Source organism: Ischnura elegans, chromosome 2 (genome assembly GCF_921293095.1).
Source record: "Ischnura elegans chromosome 2, ioIscEleg1.1, whole genome shotgun sequence".
Classification (NCBI taxonomy): Eukaryota; Metazoa; Arthropoda; class Insecta; order Odonata; family Coenagrionidae; genus Ischnura; species Ischnura elegans.
In genome coordinates this window covers 33176504-33200886 of record NC_060247.1, presented here as the reverse complement: position 1 = coordinate 33200886, position 24383 = coordinate 33176504, and the positions used below count along the sequence as shown (strand labels likewise).

Genomic DNA, 24383 nt, shown 5'->3' with positions numbered 1-24383 from the left:
CGATAGGAGCAGCACTGGCAGATTCCAACGAATAGGTGCCGTCACTGATCACGGAATATTACTTAGGTGCCTTATTCTTGCAGTGCTAAGGCAAAGGGAAAGTTAGTTCCAGTGTGAGTCATTTTTATGATCTATTGCATATCAAGGATTACACAAAAAGAATAATACATGTTGACGAGGCTAAAGGGGGACGGGCCATAAAAATTACTTCTCTTGAACTTTACTACTACTTACTTTAGTACAGGAAATTAACTAACCCTTCGCCTTAGCTCTGCAAGAACAAGGCACCTAATATGCCGTGGTAAATGACAACATCTACTCGTTGGCACCTGTCAATGGTGCTCCAATCACTACGATAACTGAAGAGTGTCAAGTTGACGTTTCCAAACATTTAGCCTAGTAAGAACACAATCCACTATTTCGTTAAGATATTGATGCACGGAATGCCACACGGTGGTAAACTAACTTACATGAACAGCACCAATGTTCCTCAACTTATTTCGGTAAGTTAACCAGAATTTCGAAAGAAAAATGTACCTGACAAACACGGAACAATTACGACCATCATGTCAATTATGTTGCAAATTTTATGTACATTGAAGATTATTTCTTACAAAACCAATACCAGAGCATAAGCACAACACTATTTCGACAAAATAACGCAAAAACGAGGCATGCGCAATGGCCAAAATAAGAGAAATTTTATTAACAAATTACATAGCGAGCATACTGGCCCCGAAAATGCAAAATTACATGCACCGAGACGTATTGCCAGAAGATCCAATCATATCTGACGCAAGCAATTTGAGCTACAATATTAGAGTAATTCAGTACTTACTGATCTTCACGATATCCCATTTTTTCCTTCATTGGCTTATCCTAGGGCGGAAGGATCAATCACCAGCTGATCATCCCAGTACCTGCGAATGCAATGAAATCGGCATCAGTGCGTCATACACTAGCAGCAGCATATTCTTCGAACTTGAACAAGCTTTAATTTTAACGCTCACGGAAATTTAGCTCACTATCTGTACAACTGGGTAAGATGCTTCGTAGCGTTTTACATTCCTGAAAGCTATTCTGACTTCATAAAATGGCGAAAGCAGGTAACTTGAAAAACCATAGCGGACACAGTCCATTACACCACAAATCCATCATAAAACAATAAACCCCTAGTTAGAGCAATGGAATACAAGTAAATACAATAAGTTCTTTACATCAAAACCTCATAAAATACTCTTACCGGAGGACAATTTAATGATATTCCTGGACCCACAATCCGACGACCACTTCCCAACTCGAGTAGCAGCGACGCGGTACGGCTATATTTGTAAATTCGTACATGGGTCACTTGCCTGCTGACCCGACCAACGTCATGATTAGCGTGAATCTGGTAATGGCTAAATTAATGTGATTTACGTGCTCATAACAGATTATTGCAGTGAACATCAATTTCATACCGTCTTAACAATGAACTTTTCGATAACCACTATTTTCTCAAAGTTACATGAGTCTGGAATCCGTTCTTCAAAATTCTACCATAATTTAATTTCTCATGGTTTCAGCCGTTTTTAGAAAAGTTCCTGAAAAGAAGGAGTGAGCCGCATTATAGGGAAAACTAATTTTAACTCTAGACAATAATAATAAATAGGAATTTTTACCAGGTGATTTCATTGAGACACAAAGTCTTGTATTGATCCTGCTTCGAATTCTTCACGATTCGTTCCGAATAAGACGTCTATATTATGATTGAAAATAATTCAATATCGGAAGACATCCCAAACTATGCCTACAATATTACAGCTGGATAAATATCATCACGCTATACGTCATAAGTGCGCTTAAAATGTGGTGGTGGCAATGAAGTCTTCCATCAGGGAGTCCATTGAGACCAATATATATTTAAGAAATTTCAACAGAAGTATAAGAATTGCTTCAAAAGTCTAAATTGACTCAAGCTCTGATATCTGCTCGATTTATTTCTAAAAAAAGCAATAATTCCATTGTCTCCAAAGTATTGCTAATTCGTATACTAAAGTCATCAGGCAAAATATACAACAATTACTTCTATCTTGTTAGAGAAAATCCATAATAAATTCCAATGATTCGAGCTTAAAAAGTAATTAGTTTTCATAAATTAGAAAAACCGGCTTTAAACCAAAACACTAGAGGGAAATAATAAGAAAAATAATTACGCAACATCCCGCATTCATTTGAAAAAGCAAGTGATTTTCAGCTGTTTCAGTTTCATTTGAGAACCTCCGCAACGTGCCGTTAATATCGTATCTTGTTCAACGAAGGTGTATGTGAGTATGTTTTTCACGATTTTGTTTTTAGAATGAATATTCTCATCTGCTCTATATTTGCGGTGATTCCAATGCAAGGCACGAAAATGTTTTTGAAGAAGTTGAACGCATGTAACGTCAGTAATTTGCTCGCTCTATCGCTGAATTCACTTGTCAGTTGATAAATGGAGCATTTTTCTATAATCAACGCAGTAATTAACTATGATGCAGGGGTAATATAAAATTTTCTTTAGTCAAGGGGTTTTCACGAATACTTAGAAATTTCTGTATATATGTGGATAATTCCTCACTCTGTGAATCTAGGCTTTTTAATTTTTTTATCCTTTTATGACCCACCGTGTAGAGATAAATTTCCTTAACCGCTTTGGGGAAAAAGCCTCCTCGCATGGTTCCTAAGGATGTTATTTAATGCTAACTTTTCGTTTGTATTGTGCTATGGCAGGAAATCGTTTCTATAGTTTTACCATAAGACACGGTCTTAGGCGTTACTTTGTGGAATTGCTTCATTATAGATTAAAGAAAATAACTGTCTTATTCCACACTTCATTTTAAATAGCACGACGGTTTCAGCATCTAATGATTATGATGATATCTAATATCTACCTAATGATGATAATCTCTGCCTGATGATAGCATCATCAGGTAGAGATTATCAACAAAGTTATTTTACTTATTCTATACTATAGTTTTACCTCTTCAAACATTCTAAAAATAAGCTTAATAAATGATGTCCTGTTTTATCCGTTTGGCTTCAAGTCTCTCGGTCCTAAAAAGATGTTCTAGTAATTGCTTAGAAAACCCATTAGAGGGTTCAAGTTGTGGTCCACTGGATCGAGGTAGTGTTTGATGTCGCATAGGAGATGAGTTATTCTCTTAGAATCAATCCTTAGACCACTGGATTTGCCTCAAAAGCCCTGTAGCAGTATGCAATGTCCTGTGCGAAGAATCCTTTAGGCTTCATGGGGTTATTTTTTTGGCTGTTATGGTGGCTATCAATCTAGGACCTGTCTTTGTGTGAAGTTGTAAATATTTCATCAGTTATCTCGGCTGTAATTAGCATCCTTTTGATTCAAGCTTCATGTTATCTGGCCTGTCTTTCATTAGTTAAATTCCAATCCACCTGTAAATATAATCGGCAGTTAGTCTTTGCTTGATTTTCTCTGTTGGCTATGTTTCCTCAACCTCTAATTCACGATATAGGAAATTCAAATATGTCACACTATCTCCCTCCTCACAGTAAACAGGTTGGGATTGGAGAAGCGTAGCTGCCCTGAGCTAAATTGGATAATCTTAATATGTATTATGCAATTTTTACATTCGATTGCTCTCTCCCACCCAAAATTTCCTGTATTTCTCCCTACCTCTCTTTTTTTTTACCAATCACCTTTTGCAATTCGAGTCAATTCCCTCAGAATTCACCACTTCTTTTGCCATCTCCATGCATGTGACCAGTGCAAATTATGCTTAGGGCAGTGGCGGATACAGATGGGGGGCGCGCGCCCCTCCCTTGCGGGTCCGGCCGTATTGGCAACCATTGCAGAACCACGATTGTGACTTTTTTTATCATAACATGGCATTGTCTTGTATATGTGTATAATTACTTTAATTAAAATTTTATTTTACTCTGCCGGTGACTTGATTATTTTTTATCGCGATAAAAGTAAAGGCAACTCAATATATCTTTTGCGCCCCCCCCCCCTTGAGTGTTTTCTGTATCCGCCACTGGCTTTGGGAGGCAGGTTTCCAGCACTCCATCTTTGACTTTTGTGATGGAAAAAGGAAGAGGGAGATTCTGAATTCTCTGAAGAGTCATGATTTATGCCAAAGAATAATATTCCATTAGTTAGGTCTTGCAGACCCATGTACTGTATCAGAGTATTCCCCCACCTCTGCTACTATCTTCTTTCCCTCTCCCTCCTTGTATCTCTTAGTATGTATGGAAATGCACTACTGAAATTTGTATCTTGATAATGATGCATTTGGTGAAAACTTGGTCTAAAAAATAAATTGTGTAGTAAGTATACTGAGTGAAGTTACTTTTACTAATCCGTTAGACTACCATGTAACTTTCAGATCTAACCGTTGGATCTGGTACCTGACATTTTTTTTACTATTCAATAGCGTCACAGAGAATATGATAGTGTCGGATTGACTCTCAATGACTTTTGGAATCATAATGGAGAGAGATGTTACGCATCATCACCAGCTGTTTAAAAATGCCAACACTCTGCACACAAATAAAAAAATATTTAATCAATGTAGACAACATCTATTATTGACAGAATGCATTCATAATGAAGCATACTCAATCCATTATAACAGTGCATCTTGCTGCTTTTGCTGAAATATTAGTCCGGTAATATGTGAGCTGATAGTCAATACAATGGGTAGGAAGTCAATTCAATGGTTTCAGATAGTCAATACAAAGGGTAGGAAGTCAATTCAATGGTTTCAGATTCCATATGATGAATGAATGAATATTTTTATTATGCTCTAGGTAAAAGCTATGAGAGCAAAAAATGGAAAATACGGGAAATGTTCTAATCTTAATAAAAGGCATTTTAACAAAAATATGGCATCATGGAGATTATTGATAGGCTAACAGGTTGTAGATAATTAGACAAAAAATGTCAAATATTCAATACTAATAACACAAAAATATAAGTTTTAACACAGACTGTAATGAGCACACACATACATATACACATTTATGTAGAGAGTTTTGATAACATCATAACTTTAAGATGATAACTTCAATGAGTTGAGGAGACTGAATTAGGCCCCAGATTTGAGATAGGAGTTCAGCCTTCCTTTAAACGACTGAAGTGATTGTGATGTCTTTATATTTGGCAGTAGATAGTTCCAAAATCTAGATGCATTTGGATGAAAAGATTTGAAATATATATTGGTGCGGGCTTGAGGAATTTGAAGGTCAGAAACACGGCGGGTGGAAATTCCAGTAACTTTTTTGCGGGGGGATGAATAATTCGTACAGGTAAGCAGGAGTCTGTTTTTGGAATAAGGAGAACAGAAAAGATCCCAGGATATAATTCCTTTGACTGTGAAGAGGTAACCATTTCAGGTCAGTGTAGAATTTGGACAAATGTTTTTCTCTACGTAAATCAAATATAAATCTAACACAGGAGTTTATTAACCATTGCAGACACATTTCAAATACACTAGGTAAGTCATTATAGACTAGTATACAGTAATCAATAATGGGGAAGATAGCACATGTGACAAGCATAATTCTCATGGAAATAGGAAGATTTTTCATTTGTAGTTTCAGTAAATAAAGAGCCTTATTCCCTTTATTACATACTCCAAGCACATGCTGATCCCATGATAGATTGCAGGTGAGCGTGAGTCCAAGATATCTTACAGTCTTGGTTACCAGCACAGTGGTGGAAGCGACACTTAAATTGGGGAGGCTGTCGCAAGCAATTGTGTTTAGAAGTCTTTTATTACCAAAAATTATAGCTTAAGTTTTGTTTGGGTTTATCTGAAGGCAGTTCAATTCAGCTCAGCTGCATATTGAGCGAATCTCTGAGTTAATCATGTTGATTTTGTATTGAAGCTCTTATACGGTAGAATGAACATATATTTGTAAGTCATCTGTGTACAGCATATATTTACAGTGAGTGATGCTATTAGTCAGATCAAGAGTATACAGAGTGAACAAGAGAGGTCCAAGGACGGAGCGTTGAGGGACACCGCAATTTTTTGTAGCAATCCCATAATATTTCCAACATCTGATTACAGTGTTGTGGCTGAAAGTTTGACACAACAGTCCAGCTACTAGTGTTTGACCTACTATTAAGAATCAGCTGACAACATATCACCAGTCAATAGGTAATGAATGATTTCACTTACTGGTGCTACTATAATCACTAATGTAATCTGACACCGCAAGTGTGCAACTTCTAATAGGTATGTAGATAACTGGGTGTGGTTCCTACCTAATCACCATTAACTCTAATTTTTGCATCTCTCCTGGTGCCTCAAAATTTTTAACATTTAGAAAGCGTAAAATGTAGGAGGAGGCAAAAGGAATCATATTTTTTGGGATTCAAAGAGAAATTGGTGCAAAAATCAGGGAAGCATAAAATCTGGGAATGTAAAAATGAGGTTCTACTTTGTTTTAAACTTAAAAGTTTTATCAAAACCAAATTTAATAACCACTCATTTGCTACATAATCACATTTTCTACAACCGCTCTATAGGAACTTCAAATATTTATTTTGTAAAAAATGCTAATATAGGATGCACTCTTGTATTTCACTTATGCGTTCTTTACCCCACAACGACATGGAAGAATTTTTGCTGAAGTCATTAAATATCTCCTCAAAATAAAATTACTAAATAGTGACATCTTTCAGCCAAAGTATAAATAGGTGCCAGTTTCAAAGTACATATGTACATGGTAAAGAGTTCTCGGGATCGCCACCGGGTCAGGAACTCCATATCTGCCAACGTTTCGATGTCCGACTCGGTCATCGTCCTCAGGGCTGTGAATGTCGAGTGAGAATTTGACTTGCTTATATACAGTCACTCTGGTGGTCAGGTGACTGCTGATTGGCTGTCGTCAGCGGCATGCTCTGATTGGTGGTTTTGCCTAGCCTTTTGTATAGTCTTGAGCACAGGTTTCCAGGTGCTGCTCAGAGCATATCCGGAGTCTCTATTGATGGTATTCTTAGACAGTCTAATTTCAATAGACTTTAATGAGTCGATCCCAGAAGCCATTGGATCGGCAGAGCATCTTGGTGTCGTCAAACTTAACAGTATTTTTGCATTCCATCCAATGCTCTGTGATGGCTGACTTTTCGGGCTGTCCTAGGCGGAGGTGGCGCTTATGTTCTTTGAGCCGCGTGTCTATAGTGCGGCCCGTCTCACCGATGTATATTTTCCCGCACCCACATGGCACTTGGTAAACGCCAGGTGTCTTCAATCCTTCAGGTGTCTTCAATCTTTCTTCTTTTTCTTTACATATGTACAAATATCCATTGTGCTGCTTAGGTTTTACTTCTGTATCTGTATGCCGTAAAACAAAATATTCATGTTTTCTTTTCAATTGAGAAGGTCTCATAACTGAGGATTATTTTTGCATTCCGTGATAACCTAAAACTTACTCCATTATTTTACAATTTCAATTGTGTAAACTGCCAAATTATGAAAAGAGTGCCTTTTTGTTTTGGAGAGTTCCAAAATATACTATCAGAATTTATTTTTTGTTGTGAAAGCTTTCTTGATCGAAACTAAAGGTTTCATTGTTTTTAAATCTACTAATATTCCTCTTTGCAGATGTTGGGTCGATGGAAAGGTCTCAACTATATCCATCTCAAAGAAGATAGGTCCAACGGTTCAAACCATGGATATCCAAAAGATGGAAACTATTCCTTCAAAAGTTATCCCAATTGTTCAGGAAGTTTTGATTGATCCAGGTATAGTTATTTTATTAATGAGTATTCATTCAAAAATGTGTAAGTTTGGTTCAATTTTTAGCCGTTAGGAAGTATATATACAAGCTCATTTACATTCAGTACTTTATTTTTATATTTTCAGGTAGAGTGGTAAAACCGACTAGTACTAATTTAAATAAAGTTGAATCAGAATGCACCAATAGAGTGGTGAACCTATGTCGTGTATGTGCTGAAGGTGACCGTAAACTTGTTCCCATTTTTGGGTTGAGAGGACGAGGTTTACGATTGGCTCTGAAAATCAACAAATATCTTCCAATCACAGTAAGTGGCTCATTATTCATATTTTCTCTTTAAATAAACCATATTTTCTTTGTTAAATATTGTAGAATTTTGATTATCAATCCTAAGTAAGGATATGGGAAGCCAAAATGGATAATCGTAAGATATTAAGATTAATCGGAATGGATAGTAATGAGAATAATCGGAACAGTTATGCCAATGGTTGGGCCATTAACATTGGATAACAGTTGGCAAAGCAGGCATAAAGTAACTTTTGACCAACCATTGCTCAGAACCAGGGGCGGATCCAGGATTTCTTTCTGGGAGGGGCACAAGCAAGGCCGTATCCAGGATTTTGTTCAGGGGGGGGCACAAGGATACCTTGTCATACAAAATGAACGAAATGATAATGGGACCGTATTAAAAATCTAGCATATTTTTTAGGGTCTGGGGGGGGCACGTGCCCCCCCCTGGATCCGCCTATGCTCAGAACCGTTCCCCAATGATGGCCCAATCAACTGTGCTACTTTGAGATGTCCTGTAATCAAGGTGAAGGAATAGAATTGCGAATTATGATTGATTTGAGGGTCACTTATGCCTATAATCGTTACTTACTTGAAAGACATATGTATTTTTCTTGTGACATATTTTTTGTTTTTATATATCTTTCTCACCGTTGAGGATATATCCGTACGATTTTCAAATTATCCTTGTGTCTGGTATACAGACATGCACTCTAAGAAAGGATTTTTGTTGAGAATCAGAATTTGAGTTTTTTTATCAGTCTTGAAGCTATAGTGGGAAGGAAATCATCCCATTCATTTGCTGGTAAGCCATTAATGGTTAATTATTGTGAGTTTATGGCATTATTTTTTCTTATTAAACCCTGAAAAAATTGATGAACTAATGTTTGCTTTCTTCCCATTTCTTCAATTTTGAGGTGCATAAATGTAGGTGTGCTGGAAACCTACATGTCAAGAAAAGAGAATTTCACTCATCACTAAATCAAACCTTTGCAATGATTCCTGTTTCATCTTCCTAAAAATCAATAGAAAAATGGAGGATCATGATAGAAATTTTTATGAGTCATTTCCCCATCATATTTCCTTTCTTCTGTGTGATTTTATTATTTTATTCACATTTTATTCTTTATTCTCACTGGTGAATTTGTTATTAAGAAATTGATTATGAAACTAGTTTGAGAGTAAATTTAATCATAAAATAATACATTAATTTAAATTTATTAAATATAATATTTTAATTATGTACTCCTATTGCCTTAACATGCGTTTGGTTGGAGGTTAGGCAGATTGTTTTGCAAGAATTAGGGGGTTCAATGACAAGTAGTAGTGTAATATTTTAAGGATGAGTCGGTTCTTAAATTTTTTCGGTTCTCGTTACCAGTCCAGTTCTCCCCCATCGGTTATCGGTTCTGAATACTCAGTTCCAAGGATGAACTCTTATTATCTGAATTATTGGCAAATTTAAATGAACAACCGCAAGAAGTGAATGAAAATAATTTCACTAATGATGTAAATTAGCAGGAAAGCTCTGGAAAAAAAACTTCAGATCGTCTCCATCATTTTATTTGCTAAGCAAAAAAGTTAAAATAACACGTTGTTAAAGAATGCACTATTGACCAATAAGTAACATTACATAAGTCAGGCACTGGTTCTTTCTCCAGGTTTTGATTTAAGAAATTCAACATTTTTACCCTATCTGGGTCTAACCTATTCTTTTTTTGGCAGAAATATTGCCATGAGCAGGTGTTCACTGGAAAGAGTAGTGGTCGATGTTGATTTTGAAGGGCCAAGCAGAGTATGCTTGGAGCGCAGTATACATACTGTACATCATCAGGATCAATAGGGAAACTCCCTCAACTTCTGACAACATCATCCGTTAATTTGTTGTAACTTGTGAGTCAGTTCAAATATATTCACTATTCTGCGATTTAGCTTAAAGTGTTACTGAAATTGACAAGTTGTTCGAATGCTTCACTGTCACAGTTATTATAACCTCAACAATAGACACGCCAACACGCCAGTACAGCCAGTGGCGGATACAGATGGGGGGCGCAGGGGGCGCGCGCCCCCCCCTTGCGGGTCCGCCCGTATTGCCGAACATTGCAAAACCACAATTGCAACTTTTTCATATCATAAGGTGGCATTATCTTTTACATGTTTACAATCATTTTAAATAAAATTTTCTTATACTTTGGTTGTGACTTGACTGTGATCTTTTATTACGATAAAAGTAAAGACAACTCAAGATATGTTGCGCCCCCCCCTCGAGTTTTTTCTGTATCCGCCCCTGAGTACAGCGACACCGTGGATAAACTGGACGACCGTGAGCTAACGCAACATTGTAATGCAGTGTTGCATTCTGCAGGATAACCACATCTTTTAATGCCTAGCATAGATTTGCTAGTTGCTATGCTAGTTAATCAAGTTCCAATGGAACGCATCTTGCTTGTATGTCGAAGAATTACTGTATACGTACATGATTCAATCGTAAGACCACTTTCAGAGGAAACGATTTTCCGCTGGTCGACGTTCACGGCACGGCACATGGCATTGCAGAGAGTCGTCTCCGGTCATCTCGTCGGAAAGCCACCTGAATTTCACGTGAATGGCTACCGACGAAAAGGCATTTAGTCTGAAAGCAGACTCAATGTAGCATTGTCAGTATTTCACGCCATAGACGACACATCGCCGGGCCAAATGGGCGCGATTTGACTCGTTTTAAGACGTTCATAGAGACCAATGGTAAGTTGAAAGAATGCCGCCGTGCCGTGGACAACCTTTATGCTACAGGTTCTCGATACCGGTTCCACAGCCAAGAACCAGCCGTACCGAGAACCGGGTACCGAAACTGACCTATCTCTATAGCATTTTTATGGTAGTGAATTGGGTGAAGTACTTTTTGAACTTTCAAAATGGATCAATCAAGGAAATACTGTCAGATATGCAATTTTGCTCAGCATGAATTTTGGTGCCTGCAAGCAATAAATTTGAATTCAAAGAATTCACTGCCACATAAGAAGTTGAGGATTCTCAAGAAAAAAATTTAAAATCAATATTTGTAGGGCTCATAAAAATATTGTTTTTTTACGCAGGGAATTATGCTATAGGCGATAATCAGTGCTTATTACTTGCATGAGACACTGCATTTCAAAGTTGATTACCTGGTAGTCTTTCATCTTTTTATGTTGGTGAATGATTCAATAATGGTTCACTTCATTTTACAGGTTGCTGAAACAGATAGACTTCCTGTTGAGGTGTGTGAAACATGTATTGATAAGTTGGATCATTTGATTCAACTCATCAGTACCTGTATCAAATCTCAAATGATACTAGCTGAATTACTTATTCCCAAAAGAGGTCCAATGGAATTTAAGGTTAGACAATTTTCATATATTTATTCATAAATTAGAAATATACTATCGGGGAAAAAGTATCTGGTCAAAGAGTGTGTTCAAAACCAAATTTATCATTTAATAAGAGTCTGTTTTGGTTAAAGACCATAGAATTAATTTTTTATCCACGTTGAAATGAATTACCTTCTCAAAAAATGACCAGTGTTTAAAAAAAGTGAACCGAACGTACAGTACCAACTATAATTTTCATGCTTACCTGCAGAAAGGGTAGTATTAGGAAGCAGAATAGCCCTGCAGGAACCAAACCAGAATGAAAACCTATTAAAAAGAGGAACTGAACTGTCCTTAAAAATATTATTTGTGAATATTAAGGCTTTATTGTACAATTTATGATATCTATAGTAGAGGGGATGTGAAAGCAGTGGAATGAATTATCTTGGTTGCAAAAGGAAGGGTGAAATTTGACCCCTTCAGCCTCCAAGGATGACTAGCATTCTTGTTCTTCTAGCATTAATAAAATGGTACAGTTTGCATTACTTAAGCAAAATTGAAGGGCTCTTATGACCCAGACATTCCAATTTGTTTATCCTCTCAAAGAGTCCTGCCTTATAATTTGTGGTAGTAAATGAAGACCTCATGCATGAACAAGATTCCCTACTTTTGTTAAGTATCTGCAGTCTCTGATAATAATACTTCCTGGTCATTTAGAATGATTTTCACCTTTGTGAAAAGTTATTTTTTATTGTTCTATTTGTGTCCTTGTAAAATATTCTGCAAAGTGTTCAATTATTCCAGTTTATGCATTTTTCTCTTCCAGAAACCATCAGTAAAGGTGGAGCCAATGAATGAAATTGATGATAATGAGCCAGCCGTTGATGAAATGTTTACTGTGAATGAGACTGATTTCTCTACTTTCTGCGAACCAGTTATTGCTTTTGAGAATGAGAAAGGTGTAGATGATAAGAGAAACACCTTTAGTGATTCCAGTTTTAATGATAACCAAAGTGGAAATGATGGTGAAAATGGCATTGATGATGAGGATGATGATGACAATGAGTCCATTCATCATTATAATGATGATGCTTCACAAATTGATGACCATGAAATGGTTCAGCGATTTATGGATGTCTTGCAACGTTCTAATGTCGGTACTGTGCCCGAAACCAAGAGACTTGTTGTTCTGCCACCTAAGTATCCAGCCGATGAAATACAAAAATCAATAGATCAAGCTGTTTCAGATATGAAAGCAGCAGCTGAGGGAAAGAGAATAAGCTCAGACTCTTCAGTTGAAAAGGTAAGGTACATATGACTCAGAATTCAAAAAATTTATTTATGACATTATTGTAGATATTTATTTTGAGTCAACTGATCAACTCCCAGTAAGTAGAGGCAAAGATTATTGGTGAATAAAAACTGTGAATTTCATCGTAAAAATCTGTCAATCTCAGGTTATAATTTCGTCATAAAATTCCAGTTTCGTCATAAAAATACAGTTTCGTCATAAAAATTTGCTCATGTCTCATGTATTCTTTTTTATCCCTAAAACAATAATTTCGCCAAAAAATGTGTGGAAGCTTATTAGATATATTTTCAATGGTAAAAAACTTTATAAAGAAGGATCAAAGCATATGATGAAAGGAATAAGTTGAGCATTTGTTAGATGCATATACGATAAACACTATTTGCTATGTATGCCAACCTCACAAAGCTAGAGAAATGCAGAATTTGTATGGATGGGGAACATGTTTGAATGGCCAAAAATTAACTCACATTGCCCTGCATGATGTAATAAACCTATAGTTTTGACTTAACACATTGATAACTAAAGTCTTTTAGGTCTAAAGAAAAATATAATGTCAACACTTGCAAATATGTATGTATATACTAATTGGTTGCTTCTGGCAATAAATATTTTTTTTTAATGTGCCATCTCAAAGTATTCACACTCAGGCATTTAAAATTGGCACATTCTAGCTGAATCCTTCTTTTAGTGGAATCAGGATCCAAAGGTCAAACTTGACATTAATTCTATATTTTTTGGGAGTGGTTCTTTTATCAGTCAGAATTATTCCGTAAGTGGAAAAACCTCTTTCTGAATCTAAATTTGCCACAGATATCCACAGGGTTTTCACACAATTTTCTACAAAATGGGGAAAATCATTTCTTAGGGCAAGAATTAGTGGAAGTATTGAAAATAGAGGAGAAAAAGCATTATTTATCATGGATTTTGATGCAAAAGCTTTGGCATAAATATTAAAGCAAGGTAATGTTGGCATTTCCACAGACGTCGGTTATCATTCACCCACTTAGTTAGTGTGACTCACTTTTTTCCGTCACCAAAAATTTCATGATGTCACCGACTCCTACCAAGCGGCTCGCCGCTTCTCCGCTAAATCTCACAAAATTGTCTCAGAGGTTTGTTGAAATTTACACTACAAATGGGCGATTCTTCCCACCAAGAATCGGGTGTCTCGGAATGATTTGATAAATCAGAACTTTAATGAAGTCACCAACTCATGAAAAATGGATGCCAACTTACTCATTCTTTTATTTGAAAAGTATGAGAAAATGGCTGAAAGTGGAAGACTTATTGTTAGTTTTTGTTGTAACTTATCTTTCCCATCCATCTACCATATTACCTTATTAAGTTACGATTTTGGGTGTGAAGGAACCATGCCATTATGGGTGGAAGTCAGAGAACGAGCGGTTTAATATGTATGTGTAGTATACTATGTGTGTGTGCATTGCAAGATACGTCCGTCCAAAAGAGTATTGAGCATTCTAGTATGAAAGCTGAGAGGTTATACACAACATATATTTGCCGCCAAAAAGGCAGAGACAAGCTTGCCACCATAGCACTAAATAAAACGACGGAAGAGGTTTTACTACCGCATGGTGTTCCAACTAGCAAAAATGAGAAAGCAAAAGAGTAAGCTTGCTGAAGGGCACAGTTTTTTCTTTCCTAAAACCACACGGTGGCTCTAAAATATTAAATGTTGCCATTAAATCAATCCCCGGTCAACTTTCAAACTCTCGCCCCCCCTCCCAGTCCCATCCCCTCATTGCCCTCCCTCCATCTCCTCGGTGCATCATCCTCCCCCCTCCCCTACCACTCCCATCCCCTTGAACGCCCTTCGCCATGAATAACTGCAAGCATAGCGAGACTGCCCTGCCCTCCGTACAAGCCTGTAATTGTGTAACTTACCAAAATACCATTAAATGTGATTTTTGCCGGCAAGAATGTTCACATTTTCCCCAGAGAGAGATTCCACCCCTCCTGGCCCCCCAGGTCGTGCCCCCATAACCCCCAACACATCGCCCTTGCTACATCCCTGTCACAATCTACGATTCGTAAGATTCTAGTGAGGCCTCACTGGGAGTATGCTGCAAGCATGTGGGACTAATGTAGTAGGAGTGATAGCAGATATCAAAAGACTACAGTACAGATTAGCCAGATTCAAGATAAGTTATTATGATAAAAAGTGCAGCGTTCTCATTTTATTAGGAAATCTTTACATAAGGGTAGAACAGGGTATAGGCTAAATTTACGTAGTAAATTCAGAGTAGATTTTTTTCTGAACAGAGGGGATAACTGCATCAAACCAATCTTTGGATTGATGACTGCTGATAATAATGTTTATTAATAATATAAATAAAATTAGAAGAACTAAGCGTGATGGAGGGGAATTTTTCCATATTGAAAGAAACACATACAATTTTCCATATAATAAACTTTTACTTCCGACCAAGGTTTCAGTACCACTACATCATCTTAAAGGTACAAAATAGTTCGTTTTTGTACCTTGAAAATGATGTAGCAACATCAAAATCTTGTTCAGTAGTAATATTTTATTTTTGTGGAAAATTGAATGTTTCTTTCAATAATACAATAAAATAGAGAATCTGTAATCTTTCCTATTTTAATTTTCATCTTACATTTAAATCATCTCGTCTCACAATAATAATGATTGTTATTACACTGCATCTCAAGCATAACATTAAAATGACACTAAGCCATTAAAATCGATCGGTAATTAAAAATCTGTGTGGCAAGTACAAAGTTGTTTCATTTACCATGCTTAACATTTGGAATTTCTATGAAGTATTATCATCATTCATTTATTTAATTTATACATTCATGCATTCATTCCTTGTTGAGTTTTCCAAGTCACGTGCATATGAAAGTGATCTTTTTTTTACTATCACTCAATCTAATAATTTTTATCATTTTATTTTCAATTTTTAAATGCTATTTACAAACCATTTATAATATTTTAGGTGACTAAGAAGCCAAAATTCAAGGTGGTTGTCGTTAAAGTGAAGAATAATGGGAAATTGCCTGACCACACTCAAATTGCCCAAACTCTTAGAGAATTAAAGCTGGATGTTAACGCCAAGGATGTGAACAAGTGAGTATACATTCATAGTATTGAATATACCTTAGGAATGAGGAATTAATTTCATATTTATTGTGTGATGGCATATTATTGGCAAGAGGAATCAAAGTAGCTGACATCTGTTGGTCAATTCGAGAAATGAGATAGCCATGATTGGCCAGTTTTTATACTAGTGCTTCAGCCTGGCGGTGAACGAAACAGATTTGTTGTCAGCAATTTTGTGCAGCGAATACTTATGTAATTCTCAGAGGTGAATAATGGATGAAGTAATTTTCTCCATATCCAACATTTTAGTGTTCAAAAAAGACTTCAAGAGGCCCTTCGTTGAGGGATATGAAGTGGAATGCTGTAATCACATATTGGAAGTTGTGGTGGTTGAAGCACTTTAACATTTGGTTCTTGTAATGGGCTTGTACCGACGAAATAAGCGGTATTAATGGCAAGTCACACAAGGTCCAAATTTTTTAGAAGAAAATTGTCGCCTCTTTTCCTGTATTCTTGTATAATATTTGATGATTTTGTTAATCATCTTTGCAATAGATCATTATTAAAATCATCAAGCAATAATATAGGCATCTCCTCACATAAGCCATCCGTCCTCAATAAGCTAATATCTTGCAGAAAAGTTTCTCGGGTTTGGATGACATCAACCGGTGGAAAACCCGAGAAACTTTTCTGCAAATGATACGCCGGGAAAACCTAAGATCATACTAGCTAATATCTTGTTTTAACGTTGTAAATAGTGATCCAACCTATATCACTTCCCACTCAGAAACCCTCATAGACTTAATAATTAGCTCCCTCCCTGTGTCCTGTTTCTCCTGTTCTGCTTTTGATTCCCTTACGTCAGACTATCTTGCTGTTAATGTTAGATTACAAATTTAAAACTTCATAAACAAGTTCTGTCACCTAGCCTACATTAAATATACAGATGCATGGCATTCATGGTACTTCAGCATAGTGCCTATGCATGCTGGGTTTGGAATACTATTACGAGTTATTTCTTGCTTTTAGCCGCTTCACATTATTATCAGTTGTCACGATTCTAATTACCTCCCCAAACTCTCACTTTCCTGGGTTATAGGATAGCTGAAAATTCATCGACAGTTATTACGAGTTATTTCTTGCTTTTAGCCGCTTCACATTATTATCAGTTGTCACGATTCTAATTACCTCCCCAAACTCTCACTTTCCTGGGTTATAGGATAGCTGAAAATTCATCGACAGTTATTACAAAGTTGATCAACCTTCCTTCTGTCTGCATCACTCTGACACTCCTATATTTACACGAACATCTTTTAAGTAGGTATTAAAAATACATGGACGTTGTCATACCCTTCATGTATTTTAGCCTTTCCTATTCTTATTTTTTCTTTAGTAAACTAGCTAACTTTTGCCCATTCTCAAGGTGTGCCCCCACTTCTGTCTCAAATCAGGGTTTCAGGGAAATCTATATTGAGAGACAGCATTTTTCTCACACTGATTAGTACAGTTATAAACGCCACGCATTTTTTTGCTCATGAACTTCTCCTTCAATGCTTGTCCATCATAATGCTATTGATATTCGGCTAACAAGGGAAGACCATGAAAGTTGCTTCGCCTTTTTCAATGCGGTATTTTTTATTGCCTTCGGATTGGTGAACACATCCCTGAACTAGTAGTGGTATAGTTGAATGGGCCTTAGTTTGGCTGTAATTAATTAATTTTCATGTGGTACTTTTCACAAGCCGCGTAGAGTTCCATGCTATCGCACCACTCAGCAGGCGGGTCAGGTGGAGTAGTGTCAGACAAACAAATGTACTAACGCAACCGATCATCTCTATTCAGACATGACATCTAATTTAGTGCTGCCTCATGGATTTCCTTCCAGATGCCAATAAAAATTAACCGTTGAGTGACTGGCATTTTATAATTTCTTAGTATGACGGAATAACCTTAGATACATGTCCTTGAAAAATAAACATCAGCAAGGCTGTGGAGTATTGGTATAATCTGTGAATTTAATGATCTGTCTATGTACTAAAAATCATGCATATCAAAGTTTAAGTCTTTGGTCAAAAATCGATCCATTTTTGTAGTCTTGCATCAGTGTATTCTTGCCATTACACTGTGCACTTACTTTTCTTAAACCTTCATTGGGTGCTAGGTATTTTTTTACACTTTTATATCCTTTTTCCGAACTGTTGTCGGCTGGGCTGTTGAGAGCTAGAAGCCAGTCAGAAGCACTGCCCCTTACACCTCACCATTCCCCTCCATCCCCTTCCCTTTTCCCCTCCGCTCCCCTCCATACGGCCAACCAGTGTTGCCAGTCCATGGAAATAACTGTACCTGGGGCAGTGCGAGTGCGATCTCCACAGATAATGTTTGGCAATGCTGCAAGCTGTGGAGTGATGTTCACTGCCCGAAAGTCGGAGAGAGACTTCGGCCTCCTACACACTTTCACCCACCACTCTTCTGTGATTGGCTAGAAGAGTGGGTGGGCTTCGAGCGCATTCAAGGTCATCCGCCATCAGTTGGAAAAAAGGGTATAGGGGCAAAGGTTGCAATCTTGGCCTTATTCATAATTTTTTCCTTAAAAAAATATTGAACTTTTTCATTGATTTTCTTTCTATTTAGCTTGGGCCATTTTTTTATTGGATATCAACATTTTTTTAAACATGAAACTGACTAACCATTATTTTTTAACTAATTAATGAGTATTTGCAAACATAAGGAATAGATGTAATAAATTCTTTACTATCAATTCAATAATAAGCATGCATAAGGATCACCAAATTAATTGTAGAAGACTGAAAGTCCAAATGAAGCAAATGAAATTTGTTTAATGTTTTTTTTTATTTTAAATATAATTTTGCACATGCTGAAGTTTGCAAGTAGAACTAAATGGATGAGATCAGGTTTACTGGTCCATCCTCAGTAACGTTCCATGGAATGAGGATGATAGTTTAGCTTGCCAATTAACAATAAGGTGATGGCGTGCATGTATCATCTTCCTTAAAACAACACTGTCTTGTAGCTGTCTCAGCTCCTGCTGTAGGTATTGTAGCATCCAAAGGAACTGTGATGTTGTAAAGGTGTCAGTAATTCCAAGTTGAACACAATTATGCTTTCATTTGTTCAGGAAGTGTAACAATTCACTACATTTTTCCATTTGGGCTTCTATCATTTCCCAGGAAATATTTTGCATATATATTAGCATTCAGTGTTTTACTACCTACGCATTGAAAATTAATGTTAAGGGTTAAGTGTGGTTACTATGTATTAATGCATTTATTGATAGTGATTTGATTTTCTAGTTTATTGTCAGTATTACCTATGTAACTATATGCACATGTTATGCTGCAGAAACTAACAAACTAGTGTTTGTATCATAAAGGTGTTATTTTTGCTATGCTATTTTAATGAGTGTATGTTTCTTTTTAAGGGCATCTCCTGATGGGGTACCTAAAGAGGGTCATGTTGTTATAATAAACAAAAATGCAAAGCCCATCGATGAGAACTCAAGCGTTCAATACATGGGCAATGAGCAAACCTCTGAAATTCATATGACTGTTGAGAAGAAACAGTATGAAGATGTGCAAATAAAGCTTGAACCTAATGATGATGAAGGAGAATCAGTCCCAGATCATTCATACACTCACTGGAACCAAAAGCATGAGACTTGTAGTTATTGTTCAGAAACCTTTATCGGGAGAGTGAATCTTATTTCACATCAGATGAAAGAGCATAGATCTAATGTTTTTTGTTGCTTCAGATGTGATAAAGTGTTTTATGATTCTAAAGCAGAGTATGAAAAACATATCGAGGCACACTGCATTTCAAGTAAATCACGTTCAAGGAAAACCCAGTGGGAAGGTGATAAAAAGGAAAACAGGCCCCGTGATGAAAGCCCTGATCCAGAATTGAAAGTCACTGCAGTTGCCAGAGTGAGTGTGGATGAAACTGATGAACAGGCAAATTATGATCAAGCTGATGGATCTGGAAAGGAAAAATCAAAAGAGGCAAAGGCTAAATCAGCTATGCGTATGAAACTATCAAAGGAATTTGAAGAGATGGATCCCAACTTGAAAAGCAAAATTATGGGCACTATACAAAGGCTTGTGAAAAGAAGTCGATTTCCCATGCTGAGGAATATCACATGCCCCATTTGCAAGATTAAGTTTGTCTCGGTTACAGCTCTGGAAACACATCGTAGGATTAAGCATGATGAGCGCTTGCCTTGCCGTTTCTGTTCCCGCCTCTGCCGTTCAGAAGCTGCCTTGAAGAAACACGAGGCCAACTACCATGCTGCCGAGTTCAGGTGTGGCATCTGCTCTGAGGAGTTTAAGTCCCGTATCATGTTGCGAAAGCATGAGCTGAAGCACTACGGCGATCGCCCTTACCAGTGCAACTTGTGTGGTAAATCCTACACATCACGCAGTAGTCTTCAGATCCACATTACGACTCACTCGAGCGAGAAACCATATCTCTGTGATCAGTGCGGTAAAGGATTCAAGCACGTCAGCAACCTAAACGCCCACAAACGCACCCACTCGGACGACCCGATGGCGAACAAGGCACATCAGTGTCCCATCTGCTCCAAGGCGTTCCGGTGTCAATTCCTGGTCCGGGAGCACATGAGACTTCACACTGGAGACAAACCATTTGTGTGTGAACACTGTGGAAAGTCCTTCTACAAGAAACAGCAGCTCAGACAGCACGCTGCAGTCCACTCTGCTGCTCCCCAATTTAAGTGTGGTGTCTGCGGTGCATGGTTCAACCGCAAGGGCAACATGATGCAGCACCAGAAGCGCCACGGGAAGGAGGGTGTTTTCACGTGCCGTGTGTGTGGTGAGAGCTTTCCCAGCATCGGCCTGGTCCTCCGCCACCGGCGAACCCACGGAGAGGAGGAGCTGGAGGCGGCGATGGTGGCCGAAGGGGACGAACCAGAGCCAGAGCTTGCGATGGCTTGCAAGTGTGAGATCTGTGGGAAATTCCTCTCGTCTAAGGTTTCCCTAACCCTCCACATGAGGACCCACACAGGCGAGCGGCCGTATTCGTGTGGGCAGTGTGGGAAAAGTTTCTCGCAAAGTACATCGCTCAAAGTGCACGAGAGGACCCATACGGGTGAGCGCCCTTTCACCTGTTCGGTGTGCTCCCGTGCTTTCTCCTCCCGAGCCGCACTCACAGTCCACCAACGGAGCCACACGGGAGAACGCCCATACGGGTGCAAGGAGTGTGGCAAGTCATTCCGTTGCGCCGCAGCCCTCCGGCAACACTCATCCACCCACTCGGACAGTAGGCCGTTCCCATGCGAGTTCTGTGGGAAGAAGTTCCGCCGGAAGGAGGCACTTGAAATCCACCAGAGGACTCACACTGGAGAACGCCCCTACAGCTGCAAAGTTTGTGGCCGGAGGTTTGCGCAAAAGGGAGATGCTCGTAAACACGAGAAAACGCATGAGAAGCCAAGGAGGGGTGTTTCCATCCCTAGTGTGGGTCTCCTGGATGATGGTTCGAACAGTTACGAGGGTCAAGCCTTGTCTCTTGTGGAGATCACAGCAGATACGGAAACGTGTGAGGTTCAGACCTGCCCACCAATGCATTCCACCCTCCAACTGGAGAATGGGGATTCCCTTGCAAACTTGCCTCCTGGTACGATCATCATCAATGCTCAGGATTTGATGACAAGTTCATCAGAAATAACAGTTGTGGCTGACGATGAGAACTTATTGGGAAATGGGATTTCTATACAGTACGAGGACTAGTTGTAATGCATAGAGCTGCCTTGGATTCATTTACCTTTCATATTGTTGTGTTGTTCATGTTTTTCATTAATGTGTCCACAGTAAATGCTTCATTTGCTTCAAAAATGAAATCAAGAGAATTATGTTTATATATTGATTGATTGAATTGTTATGTCATGATAACTGCTGGCATTTATTCATGTTTTAACAGTTAGGCTACTCAATGAAGGGTAATGATTGAAATATGAAATATATTCCAAAAAAGCAATTTGTCATTTCTATAGATAAACCACTGCCAACAGTGATTAAAATTTCTGCAAGTATGAAGTTTTTTTTCTTTTCAGTTCTTGTTCCAAAAGTTTTGTTGCCATGTCCTGAACCTGGGATGGTTTTCTTTCATAATCACTATGGACTTAACCCTTAAGTTCCCAACTTTTTTTCCCATACTAGAAAATTTTGTTGGCATACTTTGCCTTATTCATTAAATAGGAAGAAACTGCTTATTTTTATTTTTATTAGGAGATATTTACTTGCATCTTAAGTAGCTCATGTGCACATAGGTGTAAAAAAGCAGGTTTTTCATCAGAATTGGGGAACTTTTTGATAAAACTATCCAGGGGCAGTCTGGCCTGGTCAGCTGGTCTGCAATCCCTGAGAGCGCCGAGCTTTGGGGGCCCTCCCGCAACACTCATGTCTATTGTGAAGAATATATGTAAGGTGTAATAAAGAAAAGTTTTCAAAGAAGAAAAGGATTCAGTTTATTTTAACCAAATTTTTTTGCAATTATAAAATTCTACATTTTCATTAGCTGCTATATTTACAACATAATTAGTGTAAATAGATTATGTACAAAATAACTAAAATGAAGTCAGAAAAGAAAGCTTTTTTGAAAGGTCTATTCTAGTCATGCAATTTGCTTAACTTTTCCGGGAGAGGACCCCCGAATACCCTGGTACGAAGAGCCCCAGCTGAGGGCCCTCATTCACCCCAGACTATCCCTGAACCTATCATAAATACCCTTGGCTAAGTTTTAAGCCACCAAGGGTATACTCCATAAACGATAACCATGAACTAAAAGTGAATAGTTATGCCACTTGGGTAGCTGAGTGACAAATTATGGATAAAGTAAGAAGGGAATAGTCAGTAGCATAGCCCAAGAAAGGAGGGCATTCCTCAATAAGAGTGGTCTCCTTACAGTTGAGAATACAAGGGTTGAAGTTAAGAAGCAATTTATTAGGAGCATGCTTCTTCATGGTAGTGAGGCATGGACTATGATAGTAGCGGAGAAATTAAAGTTGAAATAGCTTTTGAAATGTGATGTTAAAGAAGAATGATTAGGATAAAATGAATAGATAGTGTATGTAACGTGGAAGAAGAGTAGGAAATAGTCTTTAAAAAACCTCGGGTTAAAGGTTGGACAATTCAGTCGGCCACATCATAGGGCATGATGGAATAATGAAAATTATTGTGTTGTGTTGTATTGTGAAAAGTTTCGGCGAAAGGGAGAGGTAACAGAGGGCCAAGGATGAGATGCATAAAGCAGAAAAATTATGAAGGTTTCAAATGATTAGCTGATATGAGGATTGAGTGGAGAGCTGCACCAAATCAATCTTAGGATCAATGACTGCTGATTATGACGATGGTCATAATTACCATGTAATCATAAATGCTATTCTTTGCAATGCAGAATAGCATATGGCATTCATGAATTGCATTCAGAAAATAACGGGGACTAAATTTGTAAATTTCTAGCAAGTTTGGCGAGTCATTATTTTATTATGCTGGCATGATGCCCTTGAAGTGTGATAATTTTCAGCTGTACTAATTTGTTTACTTTGTTTGTGGCTGCTGCTGAGGTTAGATGTGTTTTTATGAGCTTGGTGATCTACTCATATGTACTTTGCTTGTTCATGATTTTTTGGCAAAAAAAAACAGTATGATTTGATTCCGCCTCCATATCCCCTGGCTGTTGTTTTACATGCATAGATGACTTAAGAATAAATCGGTGACAGAACTGAAGGCTATCCCAAAGATCAGGTTTGAGAAGTGTTTCGAGGATTGGAAGAACCACTTGAAGGTGACAACATTTATGTAGACTAATTGTTTTTCATTATACTAAAATTCCCATCATTTTCTGAACATGCCTTGTATGTAAAAACGTAAATGCTATTTTCATGTCATTTTAGTTGGTATTTACGTCAGGTTAATTAATAAGAACAATACATATTGTCTCATTGCCCAACAAGTTGAGTGGGAATTTTGAGTGAAATGAGGATTATATTTATTGCAAAGCTGCACAGTTCTTTATTTCACATTGTCTATAATATTTTAAGTACATTAACCACTTATTATAGATCCAATGAATTCATTCTGATTTTATATAAAGCTGTGCTTAGGGGTTCAAGACTTGGTCAAAAATATCATTATTTATTTATCATGATATCATTATATGTCAACATTGTCTACATGGTTAAGTTTACCTATATAATTTACGAAATGGAATTCTCTACTTGTATTGATTATGCATTTCACCTTGTGCTTAAATTTGATCCTTGCACAAGAAGGAAGATATCCATTTTCTTTGGTTGAAATGGCTCTCTTTTCTCCACTTCTCAAGTGCAACTTGGTTTTATGTTTCTATCAACATTTTAGTTCCATTCAATAACAAGGATATCAATATTGGGTACTCCCTCTAGTATACTATTTTTTTCAATGTTTTTTTTCTGTTATTTTGTCTAACAAGGGAATATGTTTCACGAGTCAAGCCTCTCGCCACTACTTCCCATTCCTGCTTCTTATGTGTATTCAACGGTGTGGTGAAATGTTATGGAACATATTGCAAAGGTAAATGAAAACACTTTGTGGACTTCCACAGTTTTTAT

The 24383-nt window shown here is 37.6% G+C and overlaps 2 protein-coding genes across 14 annotated transcripts in view; one reads left to right on the top strand and one right to left on the bottom strand.

Moving 5' to 3' along the window:
* Positions 1 to 1351, bottom strand: part of LOC124153567 (kinesin light chain) — a 110453-nt gene extending 109102 nt beyond the window's left edge. For 11 of the 12 annotated variants that reach the window (XM_046526821.1, XM_046526822.1, XM_046526814.1 and 8 more), the window contains exons 1-2: positions 1244 to 1351; positions 839 to 920 (exon numbers count right to left, since the gene is read on the bottom strand). Coding sequence is in view for 10 of the 12 variants with exons in the window: in XM_046526814.1 (XP_046382770.1) it covers positions 839 to 870 (32 nt within the window). In the remaining 2 variants the exon portion in view is untranslated. Of the gene's footprint in view, positions 1 to 838; positions 921 to 1010; positions 1114 to 1243 lie in introns of those variants that run through there. The other variant, XM_046526815.1, reaches the window with a different exon arrangement.
* An 855-nt stretch (positions 1352 to 2206) lies between these two features.
* LOC124153566 (zinc finger protein 569-like) lies at positions 2207 to 21824 on the top strand. 2 transcript variants are annotated; one of them, XM_046526812.1, is made up of 7 exons: positions 2207 to 2306; positions 7608 to 7747; positions 7869 to 8047; positions 11253 to 11402; positions 12199 to 12675; positions 15660 to 15790; positions 19203 to 21824. In XM_046526812.1, exons 2-7 carry the CDS (start codon positions 7675 to 7677, stop codon positions 21520 to 21522), a joined length of 3330 nt encoding a protein of 1109 aa, XP_046382768.1. In that variant the 5' UTR covers positions 2207 to 2306; positions 7608 to 7674; the 3' UTR covers positions 21523 to 21824. The 2 variants fall into 2 exon arrangements, with proteins under 2 accessions (XP_046382768.1, XP_046382769.1); XM_046526813.1 differs by lacking the exon at positions 2207 to 2306 and adding an exon at positions 6069 to 6158.
* Positions 21825 to 24383: the final 2559 nt, after the last annotated feature.

What these genes read in the sequence shown, in the direction of transcription:
- LOC124153566 (XM_046526812.1), top strand. Translation starts at nt 7,675, where the DNA reads ATGGATATCCAAAAGATGGAAACTATTCCTTCAAAAGTTATCCCAATT. An exon ending in GAGGTCCAATGGAATTTAAG is followed by an intron (nt 11,403 to 12,198) that starts GTTAGACAATTT and finishes TTTCTCTTCCAG; the next exon opens with AAACCATCAGTAAAGGTGGA. An exon ending in AACGCCAAGGATGTGAACAA is followed by an intron (nt 15,791 to 19,202) that starts GTGAGTATACAT and finishes TTTCTTTTTAAG; the next exon opens with GGCATCTCCTGATGGGGTAC.